The following is an 11,981-nucleotide window of genomic DNA, read 5'->3' as shown; positions in this document are numbered from 1 at the left end:
TTCAGTTAGGAAGTTTGCAAGGAGGTAAAAAAGGGGTTCTTCTGGTTTTGATTCTCCTTCCTTTCTCCCTACAGATCTGCACATATTCTGTTCCTTTGGATGGCAGGAATCCTATTGTCCATCCTTGTGTCTAATGTTGGGTGTATAAGCTTGGTCTACTGGCTTGCAGAACTCCCTCTGGCACCCTACGTTTCTCTATCAGTGTGGCCTCCATGAAGACCTATATACCATGTCTCATGTCTTAATGGAGGGTAAAGATTCCACCCAGGAACAGGGGAAAACTCTCCCATACTTTGCTCTGTTTTTCCTCCTTGGGCCAGCCTTCAATCATTCTATTTTAGTCTGATATCTGCCTTTATCCCCTAGACTTCAAAACTGATTCTAATTAAAAGCTCTCTGGCTTGGTTTTAACAGGTTAAGGGGAAAGGTAGATCAAGGAGCCTCACTTCCTATATATTTTCATTTTCTTTCACCTCTCATCAGGAAAAGGCAGAATGTTTTTACCTCCTAGCGTAGAAAGAGATATCAAATGATTGCTTTCAGGAATCAGGTCAGCTGTATTCATCCTCGTAAGCACCTTAAGTGGACACCTCTCCCCTTCAGGCCATGTACTGAACATTGTAACAGTAGATAGTATTATAATCATCTTATAATTATGAATTGTCCCATAGAACAAACCCATGGCAGCTCAAGGGAACCTTTCCCTGTTGGTGGCAATCCCTGACTTTAGTGATGGTATCTGAGTTAGGAAGGCCCTTCACAATTCGTCAACTGATTTGTAGAGACACTGTATCTGTTCCTAAGGCTGAGTGATTGGCTCTTAAACATATAAATTACTCAGTAGAAACAATTCATATTAGAAATCAACAAATCTAAGGGCGCCTGGGTGGCTCAGTCAGTTAAGCATCCAACTCTTGATTTCTGCTCAGGTCACAATCTCAGGGTCCTGGGACTGAGCCCTGCGTCAGGCTCTGTGCTTAGTGGGAAGTCTGCTTGAGAATTTTCTTCCTCCCTTTCCCACAGTCCCTCCCCCAACTCTCTCTGTCTCTAAAATAAATAAAATCTTTTTTTTAAAAAAAAGAAAGAAATCAATAAATGCTCCATAAAAACTACTGGTTGCTGGAGGGGAGGTATGTGGGGGGGACAGGGTAAATGGGTGATGGGCATTAAGGAGGGCATGTGATATAATGAGCACTGGGTGTTACATGCAACTGACGAATCACTGACCTCTACCTCTGAAACTGATGATACACTCTATGATAACTAATTGAATTTAAATAAAATAAGTTAAAAATTAAAAAAATATTATCAACAGCCTCTGGAACCACAGCAGAAAGTTTTGATTATGTACCAGCACAGAGGACTCAGGCACTCATTTTACTCCAAGACCAGTGTTAAGCACAGTATACACAGATGGTCATACCTACCCAGGCTGACGGTAGTCACCAGAGACGCACGGTCACCCGTTGACCACGTGGTGCCTCCATACGTTCCCTCACTCAGCTCCCCAGTGGTGGCTGCCACAGACTCCTGTGTCCCTGAAGGATAAGAGGATTGAGGTGTCAGCCTAGCATTCCCTCAAGGTGCGCATACCCAAGAAATGCTTGCACTAGACACTGGCTCAGCCATGTCTTCATCTGTCTCTGAGAAGGCACGTTGCAAGGAAGAATTCTTTTGTTGGCATGAAATCAAACCAAGATGGCATGCATCATAATTACAGAAGAGCTTCTCGTTGATGGCGGGACTGCTGAATCGATTGATCTCAAGCAAAAGCATTTGGTGATACTCTGTCTCCGTCACCTACAATATGTGAATTCGCCATTGGTTAATTTTTTCCCTCCCACGTTTTAGACTCCATAAGTAAAATCAGGATTATCCCATGGATTACTATATCAGATTAGTAAACACATACAAATAATATGTCTTCGTTATGTACTTTGTCATTTTCCTTTATCATTCCTTTATAACTATCATCATGAGACTTCATATCTGGGGAGGGGAAAGGTAGGCTCTTACCGGAAAAAACTGAATTTGGACCCAAGGATGCTGAAAGTGTCACTAGTTACATAGAGAAAGTAAGTGATCCTACGAGATATGTGGAACCAGAAGGACATTCTTAGAAGGAATTCTCTCTCCTCCTCACCGAGTAGTAGCCAGCAAACCTCAGAATGCCAATGCAAGGGAAGTCAGGAACAAGGTTCTTACTTGTAAATGGAATAGAGTTATCAAGACTTGGAGCTAAGCTGGTCTCTACACCAGGGGAGCTCTCCTCAGTGGCTATAGTCACAGCTACACCATCTGCAGTGACCTTCGGTGGCCTGGCCAAAGAAGTTATCTCAGAGGTCCTGTCTTCTCCCACAGTAGTGCTCAGGGACCAGAAGGAATCTTCTGGGGAGCCAGTGCCTGGGGAAGCTGTGGTTTTCTAGGATTGAATGTTTATGGGTGATGTGGATGGTGTTAGTCCTGGGGCAGGTGGAGGAGAATTAGGGGTTCTGGATCTCTCTGCTTTGGAGGAAATAGAAGAAGCTGAGGTTGAACTTAGGGCAGGCTCCAGGGAGGACAGAGATTTGGTCTCTTCTTCAAAAGGAGGTCTTGTCTATGATGGAGCCTCTAATTCTGTTCCTAGGAGTGGCATTTCTGAGAGTGAAAAACCCTGAGTCTCAGCAGAGGGGACCCTTCCCAGGAGGTTGTGGTGTCCAGAGTAAGAGTACTGTTTGCTATAGTCCTAGATGGGCTTGTTGGTGTGTGGACAGTCATGTGTAAAGAATCTGCCATGGGAGGGGAAACAGAATGGCTGATGTTGGTTCTGCCTGGTATGTCAGTGTCAGCCACTGCCTGAGTAAATCTGGGCCAGGTACTCTGTCACAGGAAGTGAACTCAGTCCCAGTGACTTCAGAAACAGCATCATAGAACATTTGGGAAAAGACCATGCTGAGTCTGTGCCTATGCTGGAATCCTGAGAAGTACTAGTCTCCCTCAGTCCAAGAGATTGTGAGGAACCAGATTCTGCCCCAGTTCTTGCAGACTTAGGAAGAACAGAGACTGAAATGTAAAGGCTGGTGGCCTCCATAGTGAAGCTGCAACCATTGGTGGTGTGACCTTGTGTGATTCTGAGCGGGTAGGAACAGAGGAACATGGTTAGCCCCAGAAGTGGCCACCACTACATCAGTGAAAGGATGAGTTCCCTCTGTGTCTGTGGGGGTCTCAGAAGCAGCTAGTGTCTCCACTGAGGTACTGATCCAAGTTGGAGAACTGTTCTCAATTTCTGTGCTCTCATGTGAGTGAGTGACCCATCAGTTGGCCGAGACCCCCATCATCTCAGTGGTCAGTGGTACCTCTCTTCTGAAAATGGGTGACATTGTCATCTCTAGGGTAGAAGGCTTTAAGCTCTGTCCCTTGGAACTCATACTCAGTCAGATTTCCTTCAGGAGGGGTCACTGCTCCTGGGAACTTGTGCCCTGACATTGTAAATGCCATGGTGAAAGTTGAGGGAGAACTCTGTTTGCCCTCCATGCTGGTAAGGACTGGTGTTCCTATGATGGCCACTCCTGTGTTGCTGGCCATCCAAGAATGCTTGTCCCCATCTGTCCTGGACCCTGAAGAGAAGGCCTATATTGAGTTGGATAGGCTGGTTTCAGGCTCCAGAATGAGTTCCTGGGAACTTGTATCTCTCTGAGCAGTTGACCGGTGATAGATGCTGATGATGGGTATTAACTAGGTGTCCAGATCAAGGTAGATGCAGGGTCAGGCAGAGTATCGAGAAAGGGATCATTTACATAAGGCTGTGTGCTTGGATTCTCAGAAGTGATGGAAACATATAGTGTTGTCAGTCTGATCTACTCCTGAAGTCTCAGCAAACATGGTGGTCATCTGCTGGCCATCAGGAGAAGTTGTGACGTGATACGGTGTAGTTGTCCCCTTAGCCCTCCATTGCTAAAAGATGTGCTCATGATTTTAGGAAGTATTAGTGATTGTGGTGAGGTTTCCCATGATTATAGATTAATACCTTTGAGTTTGTCCTGAGAGAACATATAACAAATCTTGTTTCTGACCACCTGGGGGAGAGTCTGTCCCTTCTTTTCTACACGTACTGCTCCTTCCCCATACCTGGCCTTATTCACCCCTGCCTGTGGTCCCTGTTCCTTGAAACCCTTGACCACTGAGTATTATTTCTAAGGAATTAGGCCGTAATTTAACACCCATCCTTTCTTATTATTTCCCATTTTGGAAACTCCTGTTTGGCCTTTAAAGGAAGCCAAGTGCAGGGAAAATTAGAGTATAAAATAGGTCAGTCTCCAAACCTCTATTACTTCTTCCTGACAAGAGAGAACCATTTCCTTTTCAGAAAAACCTCTGGGACACAGAGTTGACTTTCTCATGGCATCACATCTTCCAAGATGGTGGCTTTTTCCCATGTAAGGATCATTCCAGGAGCCATCAACCATCCCTGATCAATTCTTTTTTTTTTATTTAAGATTTTATTTATTTATTTGACAGAGAGAGAGACAGCAAGAGAGGGAACACAAGCAGGGGGAGTGGGAGAGGGAGAAGCAGGCTTCCTGCCGAGCAGGGAGTCCAATGCGGGGCTCAATCCCAGGACCCTGCGACCCTGGCCTGAGCCGAAGGCAGACGCTTAACAACTGAGCCACCCAGGCACCCATCCCTGATCAATTCTTATCATGCTAGTTTTGGACTTCTTTCAGTAAGAGCCACATACTAATGAACACGTTTCGAGCACAGAATGGTCTCTTGTGTTCTTGGAGATACTTAAGACCCACACTGAAGAAACAGGGCCAAGAATGTAGGTCACATTCTTAGGAGAAATCCAGGTGGTACCAACTTCTCAGACTAGTTCTAACAAAAGCAGAGTTTACCGTAGAACAGAAAACATGGTTTCTCGAAAGACAAAGTTAGGCAGCAGCTATCATACCTTCAGGGCCGACCACTGTCACAGGTGTCGAAGGATCACCGTTCAGCCATGAGGAATTTTCATGTGTGGGCAAGTTAGTAATGGACACCACAGTCCCGTCAGTGCCTGTAGGAGAGACAGGTGGGTTGGATGGATATTGGTCAGTTTAGAAGGAAGGCACTCGAGAAAAATCAGTATGTGCACACTTTGGAAACAAAGATTATTTACAAGGAAGTGTTATTCAAAGGCTAGAGACAGGAGAACATAGCGTTAGGGTAATTTGAATGCCAACCTTGCACAAGAATTGTGCCATGAGTTAAAAATTGAGCTACCCTGTGACCCAGCCATTGCAATACTGGGTCTTTACCCCAAAGTTACAGACATAGTGAAGAGAAGGGCCATGCACCCCAATGTTCATAGCAGCTCTGTCCACAATAGCTAAATCATGGAAGGAGCCAAGATGCCCTTGAACAGATGACGGGATTAAGAAGCTGTGGTCCATATATACAATGGAATATTACTCAGCCATCAGAAAGAACGAGTTCTCAACATTTGCTGCAACATGGACGGCACTGGAGGAGATAATGCTAAGTGAAATAAGTCAAGCAGAGAAAGACAAATATCATATGATTTCTTTCATCTATGGAACATAAGAACTAGGATGATCGGTAGGGGAAGAAAGGGATAAAGAAAGGGGGGGTAATCAGAAGAGGGGATGAAGCATGAGAGACTATGGACTCTGAGAAACAAACTGAGGGCTACAGAGGGGAGGGGGGTGGGGGAATGGGATAGACCGGTGATGGGTAGTAAGGAGGGCACGTATTGCATGGTGCACTGGGTGTTATACGCAAGTAATGAATCATCGAACTTTACATCGGAAACCAGGGATGTACCGTATGGTGACTAACATAATATAATAAAAAAACATTAAAAATAAATAAATAAATAAATAAATAAATAAATAAATAAATAAAGTAAAACAGAAGATAAAAATAAAAATGTGCCGTGAACAAGCACAACGGAATAAGATATTAATGGGCAGTAATTGATCCTCTTCTCTCTTTAGTTTCAGCATCAAAGGAATCCAAATAAAGTCTGGAGGTCAGGGGTATCAAAGAGCTGGTCTATTCTATAAAGAATGGGCTGGTCAAAGAGGTATATGAGTGAGGCAAATGGCTGCCCAGGGGACTTCAAGTCAGATATTCCAATAGGACATAGTGGAGGGCATACAGTAGAGAGTGTCAGGAAAGACTGTCAGATTCCTGATGGGAAGCTGTTTGTTTTCCAGGTAATGACAACTAAGGTGATGTGATCAGTCATCGCAGGAAGATGAGACAGACACAGAAGCCACATACTTCTATTCCCACCAGTCTTCCCGAGAAGGATCGCCCACCAGGGATACCTAGGGAAACTTAGTCATGATGGGCTGATTCTCCTCTGGGTGAGAACAGGTGACCCCGAGAAGAAGTTTCAAAACCTAAACATAAAAAGGTAGTATTCTACCATAATGTGGAGTGATTCTCCTACTAGATATTTACCCCAAAGCATTAAAAGGACTCAAACGGATATTTGTCACTGATGTTCATAGCAGCATGATTCATGAAAGACAGAAGGTGAAGACAACCCAAATGTCCAACCATGTGTGAATAAACGAAAGGTGGTGTATATTCGCAACGGGATACGATTCAGCCTTAAAAAGGAAGGAAACTCTGACACCTGCTACCACACGGACGAACCTCGGAAACATCATGCTAAGTGAAATAAGGCAGACACAAAACGGCCAATGCTACGTGATTCCACGTACGTGAGGCACGCAGAATTGTCAGATTCATGGAGACAGAAGCAGAATGGTGATTGCAGATGCGAGGAGAAGCGGAAAAGGAGGAGTTAGTGGTTAATGGGAACAGAGTCTCAGTTTGGGAAGATACCAAAGTTCTGGAGACGGATGGCGGGGACAGTTGCACAACCATGGGAATGTGCCGAATGTTGCTGAACCATAGATTTAACCTCAATAAAAGAGAAGTCTTTTAAAAATGTGACATGTGTGCACTGGGTATTAACGCAACTAATGAATCATCGAACTTTACATCAGAAACCAGGGATGTACAGTATGGTGACTAACATGATATAATAAAAAAACATTAAAAAAAATGTGACATGTGTGGGGCGCCTGGGTAGTGCAGTTGGTTAAGCTCCAACTATCGGTCTCAGCTCAGGTCATGATCTCAGGGTCCTGATCTCAGAGTCATGAGATCAAGCCCTGTGTCAGGCTCCATGATGCGCGAAGAGTCCGCTTGTCCCTCTTCCTCCCCCTCTGCCCCTCCCCGTGCTCATGCTTTCTCTCTCTCTCAAATAAACAAATACATTTTTTTTTTAAAATATGATATTCATCAGGAATGGCTACAAAGCCCAACATGGATGAGCAACCCCACACTCTGGGTACAAGCAGGCGACTTCTACAGTCATCTAGAAAACCAGATACAGGGAGCTAAAGCGGCCACCGGGCCAACTGGACATTTCCCTGCAGCCAGAATCCTGAATGAATGCAAGTCAAATACCTTGTTAAAAACACGGCAGGGGATTTCTTACCATGTTCAATGACCAACCAAGGAAAACAAACCCATCTCCAAGGAGGCAGATGCAGCGGGTCCTTACTCATGAATGGGGCAAGCTGTCAGATCAGGAACAGCGGATTCCTGACCCAGGAATCTCACCTCTGCGGGGTGGGGCCTCTGACAATGCAAAGGTGGGTGTCCGGGGGGGCTCTGTCTCAGCTCCAGAAGAGGTTAGCGCTCCTGACGAAGTTACGGCCAGCTCAGTCTCTGCTCCCAGGCTGCCGTGCTCTAGCCCCCTGTTTCGAGTCTTGGGAGAAGGGTGCCTAGTCCGTACCAGAATGCGGGTAAAGGCTGAGGAGGAGACCCAGGTCGAGGCTGTGGGATCTAAGGGAAAGGCCCGGGTCAGGGCTGTGGCGGACAGATCGGAAGCATCAGGACTGTTGCTAATGGTGGGGGATGTGTAAATAGAGGAATTTATTCCCCCTGCAGAGGATGAGTGGGACTGCGGCACGGTGGAGCTTGTCCTTGCATCCTCGCCAGTACCCACGGAAGACGTGGCCACGGGGGGAGGCGGGGAAGATCTCGTGCCCAGCAGTACAGAGGCCAAGGAGGAAGCAGTCTCCCCCATCGTGGGGGAGATACCCAATGCGGCGGCCACCTCAGGGGACACAGAAGAGGTGGAAGAAGAGGATCCTGGCCCAACTCTCCTTACGGTCAGTGATGATGCTGACCAGGGGCCGCTTTGCCTTCCAGGAGTGCTTGGAGTTAAAGGCAGAGATGAATTCCCTTTGGCGACTAAACTTGTTCCCAGATCGACCATGGTTTTTCCACGGTCAGATGTCTGAGTCACCGCTCCGCTGGTTTCCACGGAGCTGGAAGCGAGACGCGGAGCCTGTGTAGACCACTGGGGAGGTGAGCTTGGCTCATCTTCAGGCTCAGAGCTGACCGGTCTTGCTGCCTCTGATGGTGTGAGTTCCTTCTTGGATGTCGAAGCAGTGAGTGCCGCTGGGGACGTGGGCTCTACTGATGGAGGAGTAATGGGGAGGGGTGGAGATGAGCTCTGTCCGGTTTCTGTGCTGGGGGGGCCCGGAGGTCTGGATTCAGACCCGTCGGTGTTGCCTCTTGTCCCCCAGGCTGTGATACCTCTAGTTGAAGTATCTGGGGGTGAATAAATCAGTGAGGTGGATGCATCTGTTTCTGGGCCCAGGGTGAGCCGGTGGGAGGCTGTGGCCGTGCCCCCTCCTCGGTGCTGGCCCACGGTGGTCAAATCTTTTTTTTGGAAAGCACTGCTGTCTACCCCCGGACTTGAAAGTTCACGGGAAGGTACAGGTGTAGACATAACCAACGTTGTCTCGGATGGACTCGGACTTGAGGCATCAGGGGCAGCAGAGGCCGCGTCCTCTGTCGAGCTGGTACTCAGCCATGTGACCACGGGGAGAGACATAGTGAGAGCCCCCAGCCGAGAAGTGACTGTGTTCTCCTTACTTGTCAAGGACTCACCCGAGGCATCGGAGGTCAGTTCCCATGTGCTGGTTCCAGAGGTAGGGGAGACAGAGGCCGCTGCAGACGCGGGTCGTGGGGTGGACTGCGTCCTGAATCCAGGGGACTTTTCTGCCAGATCTGTGCCCTGGGATCCAGTGGCGTGTTCAGCTGTCTCTGTGTTGGTCCATGCTCCTGGGGCTTGGCTAGCGGGACCCGGTGTCATTGGGATTTTAGGGGTTTCGGGGCGAGTAGCTGGGCTGGGGGACCCTGTTCTTGCGTAGGTGCCTGTGGTTGTGAGCTCCTTCACTGGGCGGGAGGAGGAGACCTGAGCTGAACGTGTCGCGCTGGGATCTGGAGGGGTGACATATATGGTACCACTGGTGCTGGTCTTTCCAGGAACGGACACCTCAGGGGGTGATCCAGAAGAGTAAGACGTCTCCTTAGTGTCCATTTCTGCTACTGATACAGCGGTGGTGGTCTTCATGGGGGGAGAGGCGAGGGGTGGGTAAGAACCAGTTTCCACCACCGTGCTGGGACGCTCTGAACTGGTGCGTGCTCCGGGGCTGAAGCCAGATGAGTCTGTTGACTCCGGGTGGGTGCTGGAGGCAGGGACTCTCTCTTCTGACAACCCCACTGATGGGGCTGACGTACCCCGGGGAACGGTGGCACGTCTCCCTGCATCGGGACCGGCTGGGGGCTCCTTAGGTGATGAGGACGTCTTGGAAGGTAAGTTGGGCGGGTCCCATACACCTGTTAGCATGCCTGCGGGGGTGCTACTCTGGGGTACCGACGTGGTGGTCACTGCGGCTTCGGCAGCAGAAGCAGAAGGAGAAGAAGACGGAAGGCTGGGCCAGCGACTTCTCATAGAGCTGGGCTCCGGAGGTGACTGAATTGTGGCTGTTTCTGGAGTGAGAGGTGGGCTGGTCTCATCGCCAGAAACCGTCATCCCTGCAGGCGGCACAGGATAGAGGGCGTCAGACGACGTACCAGGCGAGTGGCTTGTCTTCCCCACGGTGCTGGCAGCAGCCGGGGACTGAGACGCGGTTGCTGAGACTGGGACCCTGTCCGTGGCCAAGGCTGCATCCGTGGACGTCTCGGTGGGGGATGTGGTTCCAGAGGGCAGGTGCGTAGTTCCCAACTTTCGGTGGCCGCCGGGTCCCCTTGTGGGGTGGACCCTGCTGGAAGCACTGACAGCGGCTGGGCCCCCCGTGTTGCGTGTTGTGAGCGTGGCCGTTGAAGGTTCCCTCGGAGACATTCCTTCCACGGAGCTGGTGTTTAGGGGACTGATTCTAGGAACCACACCGGTAGCAGCAGGGGGAGTGGCAGCGGCTGGAAGAGAGCTTCGTGCGGAAGGGGACCTTGTCTCAAATTTGGGACTGGTCTCCGGCCGGGCGCTATTGCGAAGGGCAGGGGGATCATTAACCGCGCTCTCGTGGGTCTGTGACCTCGCTGCCGCGGAAGTAAAGGTGGAGGCCCGAGATGATCGAGAAGCTGCAGGAAACTCAGGGCCCGCTGAGTCTGTGTTGGTCTCTTCTGAGGCAGGGGAGGGCGATGGAAAAAGGGAAGTTCTCATTCTGGAAACGCTGGTGATGCTGAGGGTTGTGGGGCCACCTGCCGGTTCTGACGCCAGAGTCCTGGGTGTGTCTGGGGCTTCGGGGGAGGTGCTGGAGGCGAGCACCCTCCCCACTGTCCCTTCCCCTGGGGGAGAGGGATGGGCCAGGGCAGAGGTCAAAGTTGTAACTCTCCCAGAAGCACCTGCTGCTGTATTTCTTGGTGTCATGGGAAAAAGGGTCCCTGCGGTCAGAGAAGAGGTCACTGTCTGCACTGAGAATGTGCTGGAGGCTGACCCTTGATCACCCAGATCTGGAGCAGGCGACAGCGGAGATACACGGGAGGCTGGCGTGGCGTCTCCCTCAGAACCGGGCTCAGGGGAGGCCGAGGGACGTCCAGTGTTGGACAGAGTCAGTCCTGGGCTTGTCCGCTCCCTGGAATCTGGGGTCGCCCTAGCTGAGGTCTCGGGATAAGTAGGAGAAAGCATCTCAGGTGATGAGTGAGTCCCTTCTGTTGTACTTGAACCAGCGGCTGTCCCCGTCTCAGCTGGAGAGGCGACGGGGGCACTTTTCATGGTCTGACTCACACCTGTGGGCGTCTCAGATGAAGTGGTGCTTTCTGGGGGGGGACCGGTTGTGGCCCTGCTACTCCCTGTGCTGCTGCTTCCTGTCACTGTGACCCCGGTGGGGACAGTCTGCCAGTGGGTGATGGGGTCACCTCTGGCTTCCATGGCTTCTCTGGGTGAAGTTCCTTTGGGGGGGCTGCTCTTCAGAGCGGAGAGCCCAGGGACTTCCTCAGGAGGAGAAGGGCTGACGGCGGTTTCCATGATGTTTGATGCCACTCCAGGATTTGTCTCTGTCCACCGAGCGTGCCGGGGTTCACCAGTGGACTGAACTGAGCCTGCCTGGGTCTGTGACATGGCTGTTGGGGTGCTGGGAAGGGGTGCCCTGGGGTGCTCAGAGCTCCCCGGGGCAGCCATGCTGGTGCTGTACCCTGGGTGGGGTGAGGACACCTGAGCATCACCTGTCGCCCGGCTGGTGACAGTCAGATTGTTCTCTCTTCCAGGAGCAGAGGTTCTGGTCATGGTCTCAGCTGGGGAGGTAAAAAACAGGGCACTTTTGTTCACTGTGGTCACACCAGCAAGAGCCTCACATGGCAAACTGGTGCCTGTGTGTGTCCATGTGGATTCAGTGCTGCGGTCTCGTGGTCTGGGATGGGGTAGGAGCACCGGACCCAAGGAGGCCCACGGGGTCAAGCAGGGACGGGTCAGCATTTGCCTTTTGGGGGCAGGTCTAAGACTTGGCCCCTGAGAGCAGGCTGCTGGCTGCCAGTGGGCTCCCTGAAATTTTTTCTGTTGCACGATATAACTGGGATCTCTGCACTTTGTGTCCCTAACGATCCACCTTGCCTCTGCCTCTTACACCAGTTCTCAACCGAGTTCTGACTCCCCACCCCCCCCTCCTCGCCGGGCCAGTTTGGGTTTT

At 50.3% G+C, this 11,981-nt stretch overlaps 1 protein-coding gene across 1 annotated transcript in view; it reads right to left on the bottom strand.

The window, feature by feature from the left end:
- Positions 1-11,323, bottom strand: part of MUC16 (mucin 16, cell surface associated) — a 117,875-nt gene extending 106,552 nt beyond the window's left edge. The window contains exons 1-2 of the mRNA XM_087867739.1: positions 7,624-11,323; positions 1,428-1,538 (exon numbers count right to left, since the gene is read on the bottom strand). Coding sequence (XP_087723865.1) covers positions 1,428-1,538; positions 7,624-11,323 — 3,811 coding nt within the window. The remainder of the gene's footprint in view (positions 1-1,427; positions 1,539-7,623) is intronic.
- Positions 11,324-11,981: the final 658 nt, after the last annotated feature.

This window comes from Ursus americanus, chromosome 14 (assembly GCF_024610735.1).
Source record: "Ursus americanus isolate L20-20 chromosome 14, mUrsAme1.1.p, whole genome shotgun sequence".
NCBI classification, from domain to species: Eukaryota; Metazoa; Chordata; class Mammalia; order Carnivora; family Ursidae; genus Ursus; species Ursus americanus.
The sequence above is the reverse complement of the archived record's forward strand: the minus strand, read 5'-3'. Positions and strand labels throughout refer to the sequence as shown.